Source organism: Pyxicephalus adspersus, chromosome W (assembly GCF_032062135.1).
Source record: "Pyxicephalus adspersus chromosome W, UCB_Pads_2.0, whole genome shotgun sequence".
Classification (NCBI taxonomy): domain Eukaryota; kingdom Metazoa; phylum Chordata; class Amphibia; order Anura; family Pyxicephalidae; genus Pyxicephalus; species Pyxicephalus adspersus.
The window spans coordinates 1,222,847-1,247,987 of record NC_092870.1 but is presented as its reverse complement, the minus strand read 5'-3'; the positions used below and the strand labels follow the sequence as shown (position 1 = coordinate 1,247,987).

Genomic DNA, 25,141 nt, shown 5'->3' with positions numbered 1-25,141 from the left:
CAACAACTGGTAAGGTTTGTCATTCCTGCTCACAGGGCAGTTATCTCTTCTTGCTTCCGACCTCCAGCTGGAATCCTCTTGCTAGGTTGTTCTCGGAGGCATTTCCGGGTCAACCCCCATCAAGGTCCACCAACAGCCAGTTTGAACTCATGATCTGCAAAAAGGCTTGTTTGAGTGCTGATTTGATACCATTCATGTTGTGCACTCCTCCTAACAGTGGATAAAGGATGACAAGGATTTAAAGAAAATTAAAAAAGTGAATTAAAGCGAATAATAAAAAAAAAAAGATGGAAATTATTATTGGTTTGCAGTACTTTAGCAATCTAAATGCCATCCAGTTCACATCTATTTGTTGCAATAGGGTCAATAAAATCCATTGCTTAAAATTGTTGTTCTGACATTTTCTTTCCGAGTACTCAAATCTAAAATTTTGTCTACCCCCTGGTTTGACCATTCTCCACTGATGGTACAATGTTTATCCTTTGACCCCCGAGTTTCAATGGCCTCTCAAAGACACGCTACTTTCGTCTCTGGCTGTGACAAAGGAGATCGAATCAGCGTTGTCACGGTATTTTGATATCAATAGCCCCTCGGTGACGTCACCTATCGCATATGGGACCGTCCATAAGGCGACCATACGGGGAGCTCTAATCCAAAAAAGCTAGGAACCAGAAAATAACAGAACTCAAACTTACTCTAGAACAATTAGAACACGGCTGAAAAGTAGCCTGTCTAAACACCTGTACAAGAAAACACACCAGACCAGGGTAGCTGATCACTTTACTAGCCAGGTGGAGAAACAAATCTGATGGTCTAGGAGAAATTACTATGTGGGAGCAAATAAACCTGGACTCATGCTAGCCATCAGACTTTACCCCAAACATTCTCACACACCTCCAATAGAGCTACGGCTTTCCAATGATAATGTCACGGCTAATCCAGTGACAATTTGTAAAATATTTAAGAAAAAACTCTCTAAACTATATAGACTGTTTGACGCTTTCAGCTCTGAGCTAGCTTTTTATTTTTTTTCCTAATCTGTCTCTCCCGACTTTAAATCCACATATGGCTAAGTCAATGGAATCCAGAATCTCGTTTGAGATTCCGGCAACGATAAAAATTCTGAAAGCAACCAAATCACCAGGGCTGGGTGGATTTCCACCCTGTACTATAAGAATTTTCCAAAATATTCGCCCCCCCCAACTATATGCAAAAACTCTTTAAGCTAATATTGTGATGATCTAGACCCACGTAATATTGATAGTGCTGACCAAAATTTTAGGCAACAGAATAAACAAATTCCTAGTTAATCTGATAGATAAAGACCAGGCTGGGTTTGTCCCAAATAGACAAGCATCGGGGATAGCACGAGGAAAATAATTAGGTTAGTACACCTAATACAACAAAAACGAATCCCTAGTATGCTATTGGCTTTGGATATACAAAAAGCTTTTGATTCCATTTCGTGGGACTGTTTATTTTATATCTTTCCAAAGTGGGGTTTCCAATCACACTTTATGGTTTGGTTGAGAGCACTTTACTCCACGCCTGCGGCAAGGGTAAGATACTCTTCATACTATTCCTCTCCATTCTCTGAGGTACGAGGCAGGGATGTCCCTTGTCGCCTCTGCTGTTTATTTTGGCACTGAAGCCAATGGCACAGCTGCTCAGGGAGAAAAGCAATGTGCATGGTATAGAGATCGCCCACAACATATATAAAATAAACCTATTTGCGGATGATACACTAGTAACCATTTCTCAACTAGTGATCTCTATTCCAAATCTGTTCATGGTACTGAAAGAGTTTACTCAAATTTCTGGGCTGATAGTTAATGAACGGAAATTCATAGCTCTTGACCTGAATTTACCGGAGTAGTTGTGCTCAACACTCCAAGGAGCGTTACAGGTTATATGGGCACCTTATCATTTAGAATATTTAGGTATTAAACTTACTCCGACCTATGAAACCCTTCTGTCCACCAACTATCCCCCCCTTAATTACACAACTAAAACAATTATTAACTAAATGGAGTTCTCCTCCCATTTCATGGCTGGACAGGATAAATTCGGTGAAAATTACTGTACTTCCAAAATTGTTGTAGTATTTTAGGACGCTTCCAGTCCATGTACCAACACACATGTCGAGCATTCCAAAAAACTGTTCTTTCATCTGGAATAATAAATCCAGAGTACCACAAAAAAATATGTACGCTTATATATGCCAGGGAGGTCTAGCTGTGCCAAATATTTAAAATATGATCAGGCTGCTCAAATCGCTCCCTTAACGTCTTTTAGTAGGTCATGCAGCCCCAACGTGGGTTTAATTGGAGTCTGACTTGATTCATCCAATGAATTAAAGCTCTCTCCCTTGGCTCCCCTATAAACTATAGCCTAGAAATATGAGCATTCACCTCGGACAAATACTCGGTGTGGGATGGAATCAAATACTTGCCGGTCTTATGTCACCACACCTCCCTCTACTTGCTATCCAACAAAACACCCTATTTCCACCTATAATGAAGTCACCAGTGGCCTTTAATTGGTGGTCGGCACACAACTATGAGACGGTGTACTCCCTACTAGGCAGGAAGGGAATTATTTGCTGGGAGGATATCTGTTCAACACACCAAGCGCCAGGACATTGGATCAACTCCCTGACCCATGGGTTGGACCTCATGGCTAAATGAACAGTGTTTGAACATATATGTTTTAGAACTCCCCTATGCCCCAAACAAATTACAGTGCTGTATTCTAAGCTAATTGAGGTGACTAGGGCATCATTACACTCCTGCATATCCCAATGGGAAAGAGATTTAAGAAGCACAAGACCAGATGAGGAATGGTTCGGCAACTGCGCTAGAATTTCTAAATGTTTAACCAATATACTGTGTAATCCGTGTAAACCAATGTAATCGGCCTTCAGCGTAATGATGAGGTGATATGAGACGTGTCTCAGACTGTGTCTGGCTTATGTTTTAGTGGATGTCAGGAGATAGGTACAGAAATGCATATATGGTGGACTTGTCCCTCAGTAATAAGATTTTAGGGCAGAGTGTTTAGGCTGTTGGTACCTTATTTGCCAAACATATATAGCCAGAGACTCTTGAGTAGTCCTACTACAATTAAAACCCTCTAACCTCACAGACACCCATTTTCAATTGTGTGCACACATCCCCCCTTGTGGCCAAGCGAACAATTGCAAAAAACTGGAGGAACCACACCCTCCCATCCAATAGTATGCAAAATTGTAATGTAAATGTTACATATGATTGATGGATTTTTATATATATACATATACATATACACATACCTGGTTGCATTTTTCTTTCCTCGTATTTTTGTTATATTTATTTTAAACCCAGTAAAAATCAATTGAAACCAAAATTTTTGTTCCAACTAAAACATTAGAAATGGACTAAAAGTATTTGACACTGTACCCCACAGATGGTGATAATGCAAGTTAGGGTCGATAGTTTTAGAAAAGTCAATCTATAAATGGATAGAGAACTGGCTTAAAGATTGTATCCAGAGAGTTGTAATTAATGATTTATACTCCGAATGGTCTAAGGTTATTAGTGGTGTACCCCAGGGTTCAGTGTTGGGACCTTTACTGTTTAACATCTTTATAAATGATATAGAGTTTGGGATTAAAAGTACCATTTCTGTGTTTGCAGATGACACCAAACTATGTAATGGAATTAAGTCCATAAAGGATGTCTATAATCTTCAAGCAGACCTGAATGTGCTGTTTGATTGGGCAGCCAGGTGGCAAATGACATTTAATACAGATAAATGTAAAGTTATGCACTTGGGAGCTAACAACATGCATGCTTCATAGTGTCTATGGGGGAATACATTTGGGGGAGTCAGAAATGGAAAAGGATCTGGGGGTTCTGGTAGATCATAGACTTAATAACGGCATGCAATGCCAAGCTGCAATATCTAAAGCTAGTAAAATACTTTCTTGTATTAAAAGAGCAATAGACTGCAGATGGAGACATTATCCTGCCCCTGTAAAAAGCATTGGTCCGACCACATCTGGAATATGCAGTCCAGTTTTGGGCACCAGTTCACAAAAAGGACATTGTTGAATTAGAGAGAGTGCAGAGAAGGACAACTAAACTAATAAAAGTAATGGAGGAGCTCAGCTATGAGGAGAGATTAGCTGAACTGAATCTATTCTCCCTTGAGAAGAGACGTATAAGGGGGGGGATATGATCACCCTGTATAAATATATAAATGGTCCATATAGAGAACTCTCTTCCCCATTATTCACTTTGAGATCATTACAAAGAACAATAGGGCACTCTTTGCATCTGGAGGAAAAGAAGTTTAAGCTCCGGATAAGGAAGAGATTCTTTACTGTAAGGTCTGTGAAAATGTGGAATCGTCTCCCTCAGGAAGAAGTTTCAGCAACTACTATATATTGCTTTAAGAAAAAGCTGAATGTTTTTCTAGAAGCACAGAATATCACTGGATATTAAGGATTTAAAGTAAAAATACCAGCGACTTTTGATCCAGGGAACATCCGATTGCCTCATGCAATCAGGAAGAAATTTTTTTTCCCCTGTTAAAGCAAAATTGTACCAGGGTTTTTTTTTTTGTTTTTTTTTTGCCTTCCTCTGGACCAACTATGTCTTCTAGGCTTTTATTTCTGGGATATGTTTTATTTCCTTATTTCCCTAGTGGTTGAACTTGATGCACTTATGTCTTTTTTTCAACCTAACCTACTATGTAACTATGTAACTGCACTGTGATTTCTTGTTGCTACCTTATCTCACTTTTACCCATTTTTCACACTGCCCAGGTGTCTGTACCTAGATTTGCTGTGGGAATTGTAATTGGAAGAAATGGGGAAATGATCAAAAAAATTCAAAATGATGCCAGTGTAAGAGTTCAGTTTAAACCAGGTTTGTATTGTACAATTTAACGTTATTTGGTATATGGCTTAGTAGGGGTTTAGAGGGAGGCGCATCTTTTATGATTTACTGATGGACATATTTTATTTTTTAGAACACCAAAATACAGTCCCACAAGGATTAAGACCTAAAATTGTCACAGGACAGGGCCATCCAAAATGATGAATAAAATTGACAAGTCGTCCTTACTCTCACTGAATACCACGTGCTACAGTGATTAGTAAACCCAGAAACACATGCCACTAAGAAGAATAGTACTAAGGATTTTTGTACTTTCTCAAATGTCCTTTTCTGGCAGTCGGTTGAGGAGCACTGGTTCCTCCATTTTATTTTAATTGCCATGTTCTTGATACTTCTTGCAACAAAGTGAGTCATGCAGCATACTGGTTGGAGGGGTTATTCTGTGCTAGCCTACAACATTTTTTTTTTTTTTTTTGCCTGTGTCCAATCCTCCTTTTGATGACAGTATAACTCATAAGGTACTTTTTAAATTTTTAATTCATTCAATAACAAGTTTGTGTTCTGTGATGGATTTAGATTATTCAGAGTATACCCAGTAGCATATCCATTTCTGAGCTGTTCTTGCTTCTAGCGCCTTCAAAATGTTTTAAGCTTTGATAATATTTGAGGGCTCTGTGTTAAAATATTTGCCATGAACTTTAAAATTGACCCCCACCTTCTGCAGTTTCTTGTTGGTCACTAAGGCTGCCTTTCACACTGAAGAACCAACAAAGAGTTTTAGGTGGTGGCTAGCCCAGCCCTTGACTGTGTGAGAAAAACTTAATTCTCCATCAAAACAGCCTACGTTTGTTATTTAACGCTGTTTTTCTTTCTGGTGTTCCTCTTTAATCATTAGAGGTTTTATTTGGAATGCTGTTAAACAACATATTTGCTATATCACAGTATATATATGACAGCTTGGCATTGTTTACAGTTTTTCTTTCTCTGCGCATAGATATGTTTTTGCAGAAGCCTGTTATGCATAATCTGCAGATTTCAAGCAGAGTTACAACATTTGCTTGCCTGTTTTTATTTCTACGAAACGGCACTACAAAACAGCTGGATTTTCAGCACATGGGGCTAAATGGTTTGCTTTGGTTGTGTTTGCCTCCTGCAGATGATGGAATCGCCCCTGAAAGAGTGGCGCAAGTAATGGGCCTCCCTGACCGGTGTCAGCACGCAGCACATATCATCAATGAGCTCATTGTGACAGCACAGGTGAGAAACTGGAACTCTGTGGATACGTACTGACATTTTATGCTTGCACCTGATTTACACAAAGTTGAAATGCGTGAAAAGACAATATAAAAATGAGCATAGAACACAAATAAACAGTTTTTAATATTTTTTTTGTAGTTTTATTAAGCTAATGTGCATTACAATATTAATGTTTACTCAGAAATGTCTGACAATAGATAGGAAATTCTTTTTCATCCTTTAAGTCATGCATTCTGTCAGGTCAGAACGCACCAATTGTGTGCTCTGATTGTCAAACAGAATTTAAAAATTGAGCTTTTTAAACCGATTGGGCACTAAATGGCAATCCTGCCACACAGCTGTGAATTTAAATGTATCTAAACATTTTTTTATGTGGGTTTTAATCTAGAGTTTGGAAACGTTCAGATACCCACAAGAACATGTGCAAACACTATAGAGTAAACATGTGGTAGGGATACTAATTGCAGAGAGTTCCTTGTGAGTGAATATATATCTAGTGTTAGAATTTATGTTGGAATTTTACATGCTTGCACATTTTTGATTTAATTTAGTTTAAAATGTATTTAAAATGTAGAGGGAATACTTAGTAATTCTGTGCAATTACTTTTTTTTTCTCCCTTGTAACCAATGTTGAGTTATTGGCTGCACAGGGAGTGGGCTGTTTGTATTTAGTTTGGCTAATTTATAGACAGTAGCAGAAAATCATAAGCTGGAAGCAAAGCATGTAAAAAATATAAAGTCTACCTACAGTGCATGTAAAATGATAAACTATTTATGGAAAAAACCCAGTTTATTGATGCAATTTAAACAAGGTTACTTATTGCATCCCTAATCATATATATGGTAAGGTTTCATTCCTGTTTTTCTGAATTTGCATGCTGTCTGCAGGAACGGGATGGTTTTGGTGGCTTGGCGATGGGTAGGGGGCGCAGTCGCGAGTGGAATATTTGTACATCAGGAGGAATGCAAGAGATAACCTACACTGTGCCTGCAGACAAATGTGGGCTTGTCATCGGTAAGGGTAGGTATTGCCATAATACACCACCACTTCCAACGGTGTGCACACATAACCTTCACGAAGGGTTTGTTTTCTTTAGTCTGCACAAAGCTAAATTTCTTATGGCAAGTATTTGCAGATATAAATAGATTCGGTGTTCATAGATGTGGTGCATTTATCTTTAAATAAACCGGGGTTTAATTTGTAAAATGTTATAAACTGACAAATTGATTAAAATTTATTTTTTTTACATATTTTAATGCACCTTGGCAACTGTTAACTTTACCTGTTGCTATTCTGCTTTCTGAACAGCAGCTTGTCTGCAGATCTGTTTGTGTGTAAGGGAAATATATGAAAATCTTCGTGATTACTATGATTAGCTGTCGGGGCTACCTTGCTGATTGGTGCCTGATCCTTAATATGAGATTAGATTAGTGTCTGTGACAGAACTGGTCTTGCAACAAAGGTGTGCTAGTATTAAAATGCAATGTAAACTAAAGTTATGTTGGCGTAATGAACAGTGCTTGAGAATGTAAATTTAGATAATTTCTACTTTGAACCTATTACATACCTACTGCCTTATAGAAAACTGATTAGGAAAAGCAGACTTTTTTTTTTTTTTTTTTAAGTGTATGCTCTGCCGCTCTAATATTGGCTTTACAAATAGGCAAACCGTTGAGAAGAAACAAGCAAGGTCTGAAAAGTCCAAAATTTTGTCCTGTACACGTCTTATAGTTCAGTCTCTAAGTATTGAAGCGGAAATAACCTAAAAAGAAATCTTTACTTCTGCAGATCCCTCTAGAGGTTTCCTGGATTGGGTCCCACCTCATCTTGTTATCCGCCTATGTCTGGCGGAGGATGTCTTCCCTGGTGCCATCGTCTTTCTTATTCCTAATTCTGCCTATGTCGCCCGATCTTGCACTGCGCAGGCAGGAGTTTAAGTGACGTAGTCTGCGCATGCTTGGGGCCCCAAAATTAAACAAAAAGCACTGTCTGTGCATGCTTTAAGAAGATTTTGAGTTTGAATCATCTAGTTTAGAGAACAGAGCACTACCAACACGTTTAAGTAGATTAATACAGTATGCAGTACCGAGAAGATCACAATGTAAAATCCAAAATCTCTGGACTCAGGGGCAGCGCCACCAAGCATGAAGTAGTGTGTCCAATTGTTATAGGCACCATATACCATCTCATTAAGACTTCATAGTTAGCTTCTATAAGTAATGTATTTAGTGAAATAGAGGAGAAGGGAATTCTTAGTATCCTGCCATTCCTGGATCTCTCACTTAGTATCCTGCCATTCCTGGATCTCTCACTCCATCTCCAAGTCTGTTTCCTATTGTTTCATATAAAAAAAAAGTTTTTTATGGGAATCAGAGACTGAGGTATATATCTGGAATTCTACCTTTTGCCTTGGTGATGGAGCAACAAGACCTTTTGAATGCTGTGTACTGTAGTGGTGGCGTCGTCCCCTTGGTCTTGGCTTGCAAAAATTATCTCAGTTGCATGTAACTGAAAACTTCTGATGTTGCTAAGGAATGTTTAAACCGACATACCAATAATTTTACCATCTAACAGCTCACCAATTTATAAAAATCCCTATATTTATCCACCATTTAAATTGCAACTGATCACATCCGGGAGAAAACTCTGGGTTGCCCTACAGGGACGCTAGAGGGAAATGCACAAAATGAAAGAGCCGTTTTTTTTTTTTTTTTTGGCTGTCCCAAACTGAGAGCGCGTAAGAGAGCCCTGGCCAGAGAATGGCTGGCCTTCTCTTAGCTGATAATCCACGTCAGTACCTCAATGGGGATAGAGGGGCAAGAGAAATCTTCTATAGCTGTCCAGTGTGGTCTAGGGTGCAGCATAGTGGTCTGGCCCAGAGCAGCTATCTGTATGACGCGATGGTACAGCATAAGATTGGGGACCCCTAGGCCTGCCATGGATTTTGGTGTGTACAAGGTGAATGCGTTGATCTTATGTGAAAAAAAACACCATATTCCCAAATTCCCCTTCTGATCACTCTGTGCTTTTTTTCCACTGTTCGGCAGTTAGGACAGGGAACAGCAGGTGGCACTGTGCCGGTTTCTTTCGCTCTGCTTTACAAACAGGAAAAGACACGATGCTGGCAGAGGAGAGAAGAGAGACATGCTGCAGCCAGAGACACACGCAGGATCGCGTATCAGGTGAGTATATTATTTTAATTTTTTTTTTTTAAGGTCTTATATTAGGGCAGGTTGGGGGAAAAGTGCTAGGTCTTATTTTCGGGGTAGGTCTTACTTTCGGGGAAACACGGTAGTATGTAGGACTGGGTTAAAATTTGAAGTGAATAATCGTGACAAGTCTAAAGCGATTTGGACCCCTAAGTATTAGTATCATTCCACTTAAATAGGAAATTACTAGTCATATGCCTCTGTTGGTCCGGGGAGAGTGATATGTTTAGAGCCGCACACTTAGAAAATGTACTTTAAAATTTGAAAGGTGCCCATATTCTTTCATGGCCTGTAAGAGGTTAGGGAGTGTGACCAGGGGGTTGGAGATAAGAAAAATCAAATCATCAGCGTGTTCTGCTACCTTCAGTTCTGAATTGCCTAATTTGAGACCCCTGAGATCTGGAAGAAGGTATCTTACATAACAAAGGCTCTAAAATCAAAACAAAAATGAGCGGGGATAAGGGACATCCCTGCTAGTGCTGTTGGTTATAGGAAAAGACTCAGACAAAAAAAACAGTGGAGTAGACTGAATTTATCTAGGTGAGCATGTTCTTATCCAAAAAAGGCTAAAAAAAAAAAGGCTAAGGTTTGGGACATAAATTGCCAATTAACCCTATCAAAGGCCTTTTCTGCATCCGTAGATAGTAGAAAGGCTGGAGTGTTTTGAGTACAGGTGGCAAAAATCCAGTTTAACACTCCTAATAGTGTTGTCCCTGTAGCAATGAACCCAACCTGGTCCAGATGTACTAACTTTTATACATCAAGGCTTCTAAATAGGATGCAAGGATTTTGGTGAAAAATTTAAGATCTTGAGAGAGAGGTCTGTAGGAAAGAGGGTCATTCCCTTCTTTGTGAATCACTGCAATATGTGCTCTTAACGAATCTGCGGGAAAGCCGCATCCCTCCGTAAGGGAGTTGTACGTCTTCAAAAAGTTGTGAGTTAGCGTTTCCATGAACGTTTTGTAGTAGGACAAAGTGAACCTGTCCGGACCCGGGGACTTCCCAGGCCGGGTGGATCCAATCGCCTTTTAGTTAAGGGTGCCTCTAAAGTAGCACAGTCTTCCTCAGAGCCACGGCATCCCAGACCTAGTCAAATACTGATTGATTAAAACACTGCGATTCCGGCCACCCATTTCTCTGGGTTGGTTCACATCCAGATTATATAGATTGGAATAGTAATCCCTGAACCCCATAGCTATATCTTTAACTAGGTGGACTTTGCGGCCTCCTTTGTGCACTACAATAGGAATATAAGTGTGTGCTCTTTAAGCTCGCAGAGCATTCGCCAAGGTCCTGCTGCTTTTTTTGCCATACTCATAAAATATTTGCCGGCATATAGCCAGCTTTAGCCTTGTTCAGACATAAAGAAGCAAGTTTTTCTCTGGTGAGTGTAAGCTCTTTTCTTACCTCCGTATCTAAAGTTTTTTTACGTTTGAGTTCCAATTCCTGTACTCTAGTGGCCAGAGCTGAAATTTCAAGTTGTGCTGCTTTTTTAAGTCTAGCGCCATGTTTTATGAGCACCCCCTGTATCACAGCCTTGTAGTCCTCCCAAACAACCATAGGCATAATATGTGGCCAGTAGTTCAGTGGACACTGCTGTTTTGGTTACAGGCTCTTGAATAATGACTCGTTTAACCTCCACTGCCATGTCTTGGGAGAGGGGTGTGATGCAGTACTAAGCGTAGGAACCTGGGGCATGGTCAGATAATCCCAATTGCGCAATCCTGTACCTGTGCTAGATTTGTATGACGCAACCAGAAATAATCAATGCGGGAATACATCTGGTGGGACTTAGGGGAAATAAAGGTATAATCCCTATCCGAGGGATGGAGTATTCTCCAGACATCAACCATCTGATGCTGCATCAGACAGCGTTTCAATTGGTTAAGCCCCACCACACCTAGGATTCCTAAAAAGATGTAACCAAAATGCAAACCTATTCTGTATTTAACAAAAAGGGGGGGATACTCCCCACTAAAATGGGGAGGAATTTGGGGAGAGTGGGGAGGTAATAAGAGAAGGGTTAACTATTCAATATAGATAACCCCTCACCAGTCCAGGTGAGGACCCTAAGCTGGAGACTGTGACTGCTAAGGTGGGGTGGGGGCTCCCGCCATCCAACCCAGCGTGGAGTAGGGGCATTAAATAGCCCATCTGAACAGTCTGTGAAAACACACCCCAATCTAAATATAGCAGTGCAATAAGCATAGTAGAAAGACAAAGATTGCCATATGCATATATCAGCCCTTAACCAATAACCACATGGAGGATGAAAGCACAACTTGACAAACATTACTAACGAATCCCTGAAAGTCCAGAATCAATAGTATAAGTATAGTGTCTATCAACCAAGATACTTGCGAACCATATGAAAAATCATATCGGAGAAAACACAGTACAGGAGTGATAGGATGTCCTCAGTGCAGTTTAGGACTTCCATCATGGTGATGACATGGTCGAACCCAGTTTGGAGAGCTTTCTATTCCTGTGCCTCTGGTGAACTGACAACTCCGTATTGGGTAGGGAATCCAAAACACATGGCCCTTTGGGCCATTCTGGTAAAGATACATCTGGGAGTGAAACTGCAGCCAAAAACAAGGGTAGATCCGCCATAGACCGGAAAACAGCAGAGATCCCATCCTTGAAGGCCAGGAGATGGAACAGGAAACCCCATCTGTATCATACATTATGTGCCCTCAGCACTGCTAGTAGCGGGCGAAGGGCTCTGCGGAGGGCCAGCGTGTGGCGAGAAAAATCCTGAAGAAGCATGATGAAGGGAACCCCTGAAGACAATATCATCTTTTGCTCTGGCAGCGGACACAATGGACTCTGGCAGGGAAGGAAGAGAACCTGCATATTATATATCTGGTTCTGGAGATGTCCGGGGTTTTCGGGTTGGGAACTCTGAACACTTTCCAACTTAATAGGGGAGCCCTTAGGAACTCTTAAAATCACGTTGAGTAAGGAGGTGACTTGCCTCTGGTAGTGCATCGTGTTCAATGGATTCTGGAAGGCCTCTGATGCGGATGTTATTCCGCCTATGACGATTTTCCAAATCGTCCTGGTGCAGAACTAGATGCTGTAGGAGCATGGAGTGCTTATTCAGGCACTCCCTGTGTTGCTCAGTGGTTTGGGTAAGAGTACCTTTGGTCTCAACTGCTAGGATCCTGTCTCCCAAATCACTTTTCAGATTTGCCATTTCCTGAAGCTTCTGTTGCCTCTGTGACACATGCAGGCCTCCAGATCAGCTTTAGTGAGACCCAGACCGGCTACAGATGGCTTTCCATGTGGCTCTATAAAGTGTGCAGGTGATGGTGGGGGACTGGAGGAGGCTAGGGAACATTGCTCTGTGTCATAGAGCGATCGGGGGATCCTTTTGGGCCATTTCTCACTGCGTGTCTGTGTCCCCCTGGGGGCCTCCCCCTGCTCATGGCCATCTTAGATTTTGTCAGCCGCTCCTGTGACGATGAAGCCGACTCAGAGCGAGCAAAGAAGGCATCCATAGCCTTCGATCCCTTGCGATCTCCAGCCTGCGGGCACAGCTTGCCTGCGGCCCATTGTGTGGGGAGAGTGCCGTTTCAAGCTGGTAGTCGCACTAAAAGACGGTGAGTCGCGGGAGCTCCAGAGGAAGCAGCCTATTCGGACCGGCGCATGCGCAGTCTTGTCCCACTTTTGGATTTTTAAAAGCCACAAGAACTTTGGTTGCTGTGAATGCCTTGTCTAGAGTCTTGACATGTGTTTTCTTAGAAATAGGTAGGGGTATCCTCGATAGATAAGCATCCACCCTGACCCTGGGAGTTTGTGTAGAGGCGCATAAAGGTTGTTATGGAAGGTTTCTAGTTTTAAGCTGGGTTTTGAGAAGAAAGTCTTCCAAAGTCCTCTGCAAATTTTGGGCGGGCAGCCATTCTGTTTTTGTGGTGGAGCCTATTGGCTAGGAGAGAACCAAGTTTGCCCCCCCAAGTTAAGAGTTGTTTGGACCATTGTAGTGATTTTTCTGCCCTTGTAGTTAAATATAGATTTATTTCCATTTAATTGCCTGAGTTGTTCTATTTGTGATCTTAAATCTAGGTGAGTATTCTGTTGTGATTTAAGTGACAATAAAGCCGTTTATTTCTGGGTAATAAGTTGAGCTGATTGTTCAAGTCTAGTAGAAAGGGGAATTGTGTCCTCTGATAGTGGCCTTATGGGCTTCTCAGTTGACCGCTTGATATGTATCGCAGGCGTCATTGTGGTGGAAAAAAATCAAATAGGTGATTTCTAATAGTCTTGGTCAAGGGGATGTCGCTTAGTAATCAATCATTAATTCTCCAATGTGAGCACCAGTGCTTTTCACCTTTTTCTTTTCATTCCAATTTTACCGTCCCTGGGTCATGGTCTCACCAGGATGTAGTGAGGATACGTGCCGTGGTTGTGTGGTGGGATACATGAGGATTGGAGAAAAACATAGTCAATCCTCCCCTATTGTTTATGGGGTGCTGAGTAATGGGTGTAGTCTGTTACAGAGGGTTTTTTAAGGCATTTCGTTGAAGGCGGCATATTGGACAGATGTAATGTAATAAACCAGTATAGTTACATAGTAGGTTAGGTTAAAAAAAGACATAAGTCCATCAAGTTTAACCAGTAGGGAAATAAACATATCCCAGATATTTAAGCCCTATAAGATATAGTTGGTCTAGAGAAAGGCAAAAAAACCCTGGTACAATTTGCTTCAACAGGGGAAAAAAGTTCCTTCCTGATTCCGTGAGGCAATCAGATGTTCCCTGGATCAACAATCTGTTATCTTTACTTTAAAGCTTTTAATACCCAGTTAAATTGTGTTTCTAGAAAAGCATCCAGCTTTTTCTTAATCCATAGTAGTTGCTGAAACTACTTCCTAAGGGAGCCGATTCCACATTTTCACAGACCTTACAGTGAAGAATCCCTTCCTTATCCAGAGCTTAAACTTCTTATCGTCCAGACACAAAGTGTGCCCTCTTATTCCTTGTAATGATCTCAAAATGAATAATGGGGAAGAGAGTTCTCTATATGGACCATTTATATATTTAGACAGGGCGATCATATCCCCCCCTTAAACGTCTTTTCTCATTGATTCCCCTAGGGAACCTACTACCAAAATATGTCTGCTCTTTGAATCTTTATATTCAGGTTTCAGGGAAAAAGATACTTTCTTTGAGAGACATAATGTTACATCCCAATTTTTTTTTTTTTTTCTGTTCGCCAGGAAGTCCAATGGGAACCGTCGATGTAGATACTTGGGGTAAGAGGTAGTTCAAAAATGTGTCTCTTGTAGTCCCAGTGCATCAACCCCTAAGGAGTGATAATATTGCATTGACCTCAGAAATCAAATGCAGAAAGCTAGTGAACTGTACCCCGGGCCACTTGTCTCACATGAACCACACTAATGGAATGAAAACTTTTCTTGGAGACTGAATCTCCCTGCTGAAGGAACTAGGGGACTGGGTGGGGGAGGGGGGTAAACTGAAGGAATGGAAATGCCTCCATGTTACTCAAGGAAATGCATTAAAGGAAAGAGCATATACCTTAGGCAAAAAAATTAAAAAAGAAGGGATCAGAAATCTGATCAAAAAGGCAGGTATGTAAATAAAAAAAAATACTCCTGTGCTCTAGGAAGGCCATGTTTACTTCCTCATGTCTACTTCCTCATGTCTACCAGTACATTGATACATGAGACAAACATCGATCTGTATATTCATGACTAAATCACATAAACATACAAAAGAAAATTGGGGCTTTTAGGGCAGTAACAACAGTTGGTATTATGGGTATATTCAAAAAAGATAATTAATTTAAAATCATATCAAAACATATCAAACATTAAAACCATAACATTTTATTCATTTCATTTTTAAAAATCGCATAAAATCTTCAAGAATGGTGTACAGTTTCAGAAAAATATTCGTTCTAGTTATCTACGCGTTTCTCGGCATAATCATCTGCTTCCTAAGATCTAGAAGGTTTACATATTCATCACCGTTAGATATTAGTACATTAATCACAAAGTCTTTTTTATTTCATAAAATACAGTGTACACTTTCATATACTCTTGTTAGCTCTCCTCCTCCCTCAAATCACAGAAAGCACCTCAGCGCTGATGTTATATGGTTATATGGGAGTTGCAAGATCATCAAACTGTCCACTTTATTAAATATCACATCTTCTGAATATATTTCAACGTGTGTGTGGTGACGCCGGATGGATGTGACGTCCCACAATATAGGTACAATGCAATATATACTATTCCAAACATTCAAATACAGAAATGGAGAACGAAAACAATATGCTAATACAGCTCATGAATATTTGCTTCAGCCTTCTGGGCAATCTTAAACTCCAAAATAGCTCCAAAATAATCAACTCTGTTAAGTAAGATCGATAAAACAAAATATGTTCTGCCCTTCACTTCACCTTCGGTTACGTACAAAAGCATGACACATAAAATTATAGGTTTCTAACGCATACTAATCTATTTTATTTATCCTCTAACTTAGCCACCATATCAGTTACATTTTAACCAGTGAAAATACACAAAACTCACCATAATTGATATGTTGAAATATATTTATTCAGAAGGAGATGTGATATTTAATAAAATGGACAGTTTGATGATCTTGCAACTCCCCTATATCTGATGCCATATAACATCCATGCTAAGGTGCTTTTTGTGATTTGAGGGAGGAGGGCTAGCAGAATATATGTAAGTGTATACTGTATTTTATGAAATAATAATGCCTCAAAATGCATAGAGAACTCTAGAACGAACAATATTTCTATTTATCTAAAATTGTACACATTCTCGTGAAGATTTTGTGATTTTTAGAGATGTTTTCGTGTTTGATATGTTTTGATATGATTTTAAATAAATGGATATATTTTGAATATACTCATGATACCAATTGTTGTTACTGCCCCAATTAAAAGCCCCAATTTTCTTTTGTATGTTTATCTGAATTGGATCAATCAAGGCATCTGGCAGTTGTTGTAACCAGGAGAAAGACCAAATTTTCTATATTTATGACTAATACAATAGCCATTTATCTTTTTGATGCCGGATCATGCCCAGCATGAACCCGCCTCCAAAAAAGATGGCGATTAAACATAGAATATTCACGCTACAGAGATTATAAATTAGGAAATGAGCCGAGCAGAAAAAAAAAGTATCTCATTCTGCATGCAAGCAGCAACTAGGTTGTTGGGTTGTATTGAAGATTTAGGAGCTCTTCCTCCTTGTCTTAGAAAACTTAGATGTTTAAGTCCAGATGGGGGAAAGAGGAGGTGTGATGCCACCTGCTGGAGATTTGTTCGTAGGGTCAGAAGAAATGAGTCCCAGTTTCTTTAGTAAAATCACCTTCTGAGAACCTGGAAAATAAGTAAAAGTTATTGTGGTAATGCAAACATGTCTGAAAGGGTGAGCCCATCGATATTTGACCATATTCTTCAGAAGGGTGTGTAGCAATGGCTTGAAGGTTCTCTGCTTCTGGATAGTGGCCAGTGAAAGATCAGTGAAAATGTTGTATTAGGTATCTATCAATGGAGAAATGGAGGGGATCCCAGTGCTCTGTGGATTCTGTGAATTTCCAAATAGAGCTATTTCCAGGCGATCTTCTTGCGAGGAAATAGCTGTGGTATTTTGTGACACTCTATGTATAATTTCATTGGATTTTTGTTCTATTATATCTAACTGCTGCCCAAGAGCATGAGTCTTGTTTTAAATTAGCAGTAATTTTGATCAAGGGTTTATTGCCCTTTTGAGTAGGGATGCAAAGTGGGCAATTAGGGTGACGTCCCCAGGATAACCAGTGGCTTGATCAGGCGTTCGAGGAGGGCTGTGAAGGCTAGAAGACGTGGTCCTCTTCATGAGGCAAGCTTGAGCGCACTCTGCATTAAATCTGTGTCCTGGGAGGTCATTGGTGATTCAGGGTCCTCAGCGGAAGTAATGAGTGGAGGGGAAGCCTCTAGTGAGGCAGTATTATTGTGTAGGAAAGGAGTAGCCTTACCTTCTGGCTGTGCTCCATAGCCCCAGGGGGATACCTCTCGTCGCCCTTCACCCTCGTGGAGGGAGGGGGGATGTGCTGCAGCTGGAGAGGCAAGGCCGCCACCATCTTGGATATCTTGGGACCAGCTTTACTGGGCCTGTTTGGAGCCCTTCATCCTGATGGCTGATGGGGTGCCCCGATATATCCCATGCCCGTTGCCGCCCGTGGGGAAGCTGATTGAGTCTGCTGCGGAGGGACGAAGGACAGCAGAGCTGCTTACAGGGGGATCAGCATGGCGTTGCATGCTCACTCAATGCATCTCACGTATTTTCAGCTTTACAGGTTTTTTTTTTTTAACTTCAGGTGATAATTAAAAAAACAGTCTGCTATACTAAAAATGCTCTGGCTTACAGACCGGAAGTTAGTGGAAGACAGATTTCGAAAATTCTTTTCCTTCGAGAAATACAGAAAATCTTGTATTTTTGGGTTGTACTGCTGCCTACCGGATAATTGGTCCTTAACAGTATGGCTGTTTTTTTTTCTGCTAGTGTTTAAGGCTACCTAAGTCAAAGCTCTACATTCATTGTTGCTGGACCTTTGTCTCTTTTATTGTAACCACCCTTCATAGTTGTCTTCTGCCTAGGTTTTAGTTTGTCAAGTCCGGATGCTGGGTTCTGTTTAGGGTGCTTATTAGACTTTCCAATATGTTCTGCTAACAGGAGTTGAATATTTCCAGGCCCAAAGCCACTGCAATTGCTTCAGTGCTTATCTTGTCTCAAGACTTGGTGAGTGGGCCAGTTAGGTCAAGCACTGAGGGATACCTTTTTTACTTTGGTTGCTGGTTGGCTTTATTACCCCTTCCCACTGGATTTCTGGGTTCTCTGAGATGATCACTGGATGGAGTATAGTATGCCCCCTTTTCCTTCCTTTCCCTTCCTTTCCCTTCATACATAGTTGAAGAAGCTCTTCACTGCTGCTATTGCTTGAACTTCTGTTCCTTTTTCTTTTGTTCACCTAGAGTGGCTTTGGTCCCCTCAGGTCATCCAGCCTTCATCTTATGCTAGCTGTTTGGGTTGTATTTGTACCTGAGGCCTTGCTTCTTACTTTGAACCTATATGCCACATGGTTAAAATGTCTGAATGTGGAGGTAACATTCCTACTACTTCCTTTCTACGAAACTCCAGCCTACATTTTATTTTTATTTTTTTATGTTTTGGAGGAAACTCATGGTTGATTGTAGTCTGTGAAACAAGAAAGTACTGGGAAGCTTGTCAGGTAGTAGCCAGGGCTATACTGGGCTGGCATACAGGGGTTTTTGTGTGTCCCTTAAAGGTCTGCAAGAAAAAAAAGAATTCCCTAATGCTATTTTTTCTGCACTTGAAAGAAGAAAAGGAATATTATTGTATGCCTGTTCTATGGATCTTTCATCTGTTTAGGAGCTATAGCCTCCAACCGTTTTCTACTGCAAAATTGTTCAACGCCTGAAACCCCTACCATTTGCTAGGCTCAATGTCACTGATTGTTGTCTTATCACAGCTTCCTTTAATACATTCAGCCGATATATATTTACATTTTAATGTGTTCGTGCCAGAAGGTCTTCTTTTTTTTTTTTTTTTTTTCGCCTCCAGTTGAGTTGATAGAGCTGCCACTATAGGCTAGGTTGGAAATATAGGTAGCACTTAGTTGGATACTGATCACAGCTATTCAAAGATGCTATTATATTATGCTATTCACATAACAAAAGAGAAAGACAAGAATTTTACAATACTACGTTAAGTGGCTAGTTAGATGTTGCCATGTTCTATTAGATAAGTGTCTTGTTTTAGAACAAGGAGAGGTTCAAAAAAGTTTCAAACCTGTAGACTAATAAACTCCTATCCCTTTTTTTTTATTTATTTTTTAAAGCTAAACCTCAGCCGGTGTAAGCAACCCTGTTTATTCCACATTTTAAAAACCCGATTAATTGTTTAAAATCTACTGGCACAAGTGTTTGGGGGCGCAATCTATTATTCTATGTGCTTCTTTTGATTTCATAAAGATATCCAACCTATCCGTTCTCAACATGGCCACATCCCTAATAGATGCTAAGTATAAATTTGTGAAATTCCACCAAACAATGGGACTTTTCAGGCCGGCATTACCAAAAATTGGCAAACAAAACAAAGAATTATCTAAATCGCAAACCTATTTTATTAAATATCATTAAAACCAGACATAAAAGATAGGAGGTTCTGGGTCATGTATATTTTATTTCTATTAGGGTTTCCTGTGAGGGTACGCCCAATTTTTTCTACATGTTTCGCAGATTGAATCTGCTTCCTCAGGAAAAATAAAATCTATGATTATAAAAAATGGAATTATTACTGTAAATATGATATTTTTTACAGTACATTTATAGCAATACAATTCATCTTCAAATATGAATGTACCTGAGGTATGCAGACCCTCCTCAGATAGAATGATTGGGGATGGATGGGACAGTGGCAAGAGAATACATTTTCCAAAATAGCCAATTGATAATATATATCTAATAGAGAAATTATGTATAAGACATATCAATTTTCCATTTATACTGAATTTAGGATGTTTTATTGTCTTGTAACCTATATGAAAAATCAATATACCCGTGTTCATGCTTGGTAAACTAATTTTCATGGACCAAAATATAAAAACACCTCTTATAGTGTATACCATCAATTTTTTTTACTGTGAATTATTTCCATAATCCAACTTTTATCTTTTCATTTATCGCCTCCCTGTGCAATCAAAAAATAACAGACCCTATACTTTCTTTTCCTTTCAACCGTTTCAACCAGTGTGTCTCAACATATTTATGTAGATTTTCTTATTCCCATAAAACATATGCTTATCAGTGTGTGTCAGTATGAATACCAATTCTCTATCAGTGCTCAAGTATTTTATCAAGATTGCTATATTAAAATTCAATCCTTCAACAATACATAAGAAAGTGTCTTCAACCAATCAATGTTTCTGCCTGATAGTTCATATCTACCTCAAATATCTTCCTTTATCGTCAAAACTTTGATGTCTTTTTATACTCAAGGTGAGTATTGTAACAATTAGAGGGGTGATTCAAGTGTATGAATCATATACATTTCTCCAAGCTTGCATACATTTGAATACAGCCAGGCACTGCCTAGAATCAACCTTTTAATCCAAAGTAGAAAGCGGAATTATATAAATTTCTGGACTCCAACAAATCGCTTCCATCTTATTATCTTTAATCATATATATGTACTTACATTTCATAAATAACTACCTACTTCCATGTTCTTTTGACAGACCGCTCACCTTCCTATATTAAAGTGTTAATACCTTCTCTTGACACTGTCCCACCGAGTCCTACGGTGATGGCATCCCACTTGTGGAATTGTCTCCCTATAGGGGATCACACTATACAAAATATTCTCTGGAAGTGATGTCAGCTTGGGTTTCAACGGCAACCATAAGCCATGTAATAGTATGGGCGTCTGTAACAAGTTGGAAGTGTTTGTGGGACTACAAGTATCAGGAAGGGTTAAAAAAGACACAACACTCAGGCACTGAATAATTAAAAGTTAGTACTTATCTTTATTGGATGGGTACAATGGTCCAAAACAGCAACAGTTCCATCAGCAAGATCATGCGACTTGGTTTACCCCAGGGATTGCCCTTTTTCATATCATCTAACTGGGAAGAATCAGGCAGGGAGAAGCTGGCATTTCTTTACGCGTTTCCAGAAAATGTCAACGTCAGCACTAAATTCTATGATATCTGGAGGTAACATTGATACACTGAACTCAATCAACTCGTTACATGACCATTACTAGCTCATTTTGACCAAACCTCCTTGTTACATTGTAATGTAAAAAAAACTTGCAAATGTTGTTAGTATGAGAATATATTTTGTATATTACGGGTTGCTTTCTTTATCGTGACCCAGCGGGGCATAACAGCCATAACTTTGTTCTTATCAGGTAACTCCCACCCCAACCTAGTGTGGGAATGAGGACACAAGATGTTCACAAGGGCACAGACCAGACAATTTACACAAATCCACCTGTACATCCACAATACATGTATTCAGTATTCCATGTTTTTGTGTTTGCCTTGCTAAAAAGATTAACTTAGGTGGCTTTGCAGAGGAATAATCAGAAAGCCTCACCATTCCTGCTACAGCGTCTCTATAGACACCCTTCAATCAGGAAGAGGGGGGCACACCCCTGATCACAGGTCGCATCCCTCCCTCCCTCCCTCCCGATCTTCAATTAAAAGTAGGTATGACGGAGCAGATCCCCTCCTCCCTCCCTATACAAGGGATGTGATTTGTCTATAGGTAACGAAGGATACATCAACTGACGCCATCACTTTTATCCCAAAATCATCGATATTGGAGGTAAACAATTCCAGCAGATGCGACGCTTACCTGGTGATTCCACATATCTGCAACCCAGGCACCACAGTTACAGAGTCATATTATAATTTTCCTATAGTTTTACAATTAATAAATCATTGAATACCTTTTACATTGATAAGTGCACACAAGGATGTGTTCCCACAGTCTATCCACTACCCCCCAGGAGATTATACATTTACCATATTTTTACATACTTGTATCCTTCTCTTTTATCCTATTTTAAATACATTCTATACATAGGTGATTTTACAGCCATAATATATTGTTCTTAGTACAATATAGTTATACATACATAGTTTTCCAATAGTTGTATATTCATTGCAAATGATCTTTAATCCTTCTGGGGGGAGCTATAAATATGAGCTCCTTAATAAAGTTGTTGCACGGGGTTGTTAAGATTTTACCATTTTTTATGGCATAAATTTTCATATAAATTCTGCTTCTAAATTCTCTTTTAGTTTTGCCTACATAGAAACGGCCACAACTGCAGAAAGCCACTGTCCGTTCTAAAGTACTGTAGAAATGCAATTTCTCTGGTTCGAAAGTACGATACCTTTGTTCCTTTTTCAAGTAAGTTTTTCTCACGCAGTTCTAAAGGGGTTCTGAAGCCTTATTTGATAGTCCCAAATCACTCAACTCATGCTGATCGAATCCCTTACGAACAGAGTCGTCTTCAATTTCAAACTCTTCATCATTGTTGTCTCCTAGTTCATCACCATAATCATGTTCTTCCAAAGAGGGTAGTGTAACGAAAACCGGCACTGGGATTTCTTCTTAATGAGCCACTGAGCGTATAGCCGATGGTAGACTAGGATACTCTGTTACATTTATGTTTCTTGTGACAGTGTTTCCCAAAAAATGTTAGGAAAAGTGTTAGTGGCACCAGGGAAAGAGAGTGATACTTGGTGTATATGGTTTCTTGGAACGAAAAACCAGGTTCTTTGGGGCCCTGGAGCCAGCCAAGGAAAGCGAAGGGGTGGGTTCCTTGGCCAGTCCTGACTGGGATTTGTGCATCTGCACTCAGGTGCAATTTAAGAGGCAGTGATCAGTCAGAGGCTGAGAGGAAGTAATTGGTCAGAGAGGGAGAGAGCTCAGTTTGTTCCCAGAGCAGAGGGGGAGAAAGAGCTCGGTTGATTCCCAGTGTTGGAGGGGAATAAAGCTCTGCCAGATGCAACCCAGGAGTTCATGTGAGTGAAACAAGTTGCTTTGTTTGTCTTGAAGGACTTCTGTATGAGTCTTGGAAATTGTTGTAACTTTGTGGTAGTCAGAGAGGGACCACCAAAAGTGAGTGTTTTTATTTGCTCAAACAAGCCTTTTGTTTTGAAAATAAACCCACAGGCTGGAGCCTGTGTTTAACCGCATTTGGAAGGCTGCTGTCTAATTACTGCTATACTCGGACCCTGTTGCTAGGGGCAATCCCACATTGGTATAGCCTGAAGTTTTCGCTGTACAAAAGTAGGTCACTGAAATGATCTGCTGGCTCTCACCAAACCATAGGTATACCAAATGGCATCACGTTTTCTTTGTCCACATCTGTAAACCCTCGACACACTGTTTGAACACCTTATGAGGGGCCCAAGACTTATCTTGATCACCAAGTTTAACTTTGAAATATGCCAAATAAGCTCTACAAATGTGCTGATGTTCGCTCTTTGACTGGGAATGGTGAAACTGCCACAGATATAACAAAATGAATCAGGGTTGTTTAGGCGCTTACGACGAGAAACAGCAGAGCCAGACATGATCTGAAAGAAAGGAAATACGTGTGCAAGTAGAAAAATAAATTTTGCTTATTCACTACGTAGAGCAGCGCACAACCTCTGACTACAGTGTTTAATAAATAAATAGCCTATACAGTAACCACATTAATATAACCGGTAGAGAAAAACCTGACTTAATAGAAGAATCTGAATCAGCATACCTATTTTAGTGTAAATAAGCCAACAAAAGTCAACAGAAAATTTGTTCTAAATTGTTCCCCGATGTAATTTCTCTATTAGACATATATAAATTGGCTATTATTTTGGAAAACAATTCTCTTGCATGTCCGCATACATCAGGTACAGTCATATTTGAAGATGAATTGTATTGCTATAAATGTACTGTAAATAAAATCATATTTGAAGAAGAATTAATTGCATTTTTTATAATCCTAGATCTCCTTATTTTTTCTTAGAAAGTATATGCAATCCGAGAAACACATAAAAAAAAAAACAATTGGCATACCCTCAGGGGAAACCCTAATTAGGAGGTTCTGGGTCATGTATATTGATTTTATTTCTATGTTTTATGTCTGATTTTGATGGTATTTAATAAAATAGGTTTGTGATTTAGATAATTCTTTGTTTTGTTTGCTAATTTTGGTTAATGCTGGCCTAAAAAGTTTGGTGGAATTCCACAACTTTGCATCTATTAGGGATGTGGCCATGTTAAGAACGGATAGGTTTGGATATCTTTATGAAATGAAAAGAAAGCCCGTAGAATAATAGATTGCGCCCCCAAACACTTGTGCTAGTAGATTTTAAACAATCGGGTTTTTAAAACGTGGAATAAACAGGGTTTCTTACAGCGGCTGAGGTTTAGCTTTAAAAAAAATTAAGAAGAAAAAAAAATAAAAAGGGATAGAAGGGGATAGCAGTTCATTAGTCTCCAAGTTTGAAACTTTTTTGAACCTCTTCTTGTTCTAAAACAAGGCATTTATCTAATAGAACATGGCAACATCTAACTAGCCACTTACGTGGCTAGTTAGATATACGTTATTTACAATAACGTAGTATTGTAAAATTCTTGCTTTCCCTTTTGTTATGTTTTGAATAGCTGTGATCAGTATCCAACTAAGTGCTACCTATATTTCCAACCTAGCCTATAATGGCAGCTCTATCAACTCAACAGGAAGGAAAAAAATGATCACTTGTAGTATAAGCAAGTTAATTGCTGCAAGCAATTACCTTTGAAAAATACGGTAGGGAAGAGCTGGTCCGGTGCCAGAAATTTTATGCTACCCAATACATCTTTAAAATCTGCTGCTACCTGTCCCCAGAGACCACCAAACTCCTTGTACACGCTCTTCTTTTGATTTGTTTACATCATGTCTTTCTAGCAAGACAGAGGTGACCAAGGAACCTGAAACTTAAGAACTGATCATCTTTGCAGTCACCTGTCAGATATGTGTCTTCTATACATGAGATGGGGTAATAAAGGCTTTTAACTGCCATTTTAGTTAGTGGCTTGCAAGCGCTCCAAGCCAATTTTATTTTGGCTAATTTTTATTTCTTATTTGTGACATTTCCTTGCTACTAATTATTCCATGGTCACCTGTTAGTGTATTATAACAAAATGGGGAAAGCATCTTTTAGAATTTCATCAATGTGTGGAAATTTTGA

General features: G+C 39.6%; 1 protein-coding gene across 3 annotated transcripts in view; it reads left to right on the top strand.

The window, feature by feature from the left end:
- Positions 1–25,141, top strand: part of LOC140342840 (far upstream element-binding protein 3-like) — a 106,034-nt gene that overhangs the window by 54,286 nt on the left and 26,607 nt on the right. For all 3 annotated transcript variants that reach the window (XM_072429206.1, XM_072429208.1, XM_072429207.1), the window contains exons 9-11: positions 4,808–4,910; positions 6,037–6,137; positions 7,026–7,158. In XM_072429206.1, the coding sequence (XP_072285307.1) occupies positions 4,808–4,910; positions 6,037–6,137; positions 7,026–7,158 (337 nt within the window). The remainder of the gene's footprint in view (positions 1–4,807; positions 4,911–6,036; positions 6,138–7,025; positions 7,159–25,141) is intronic.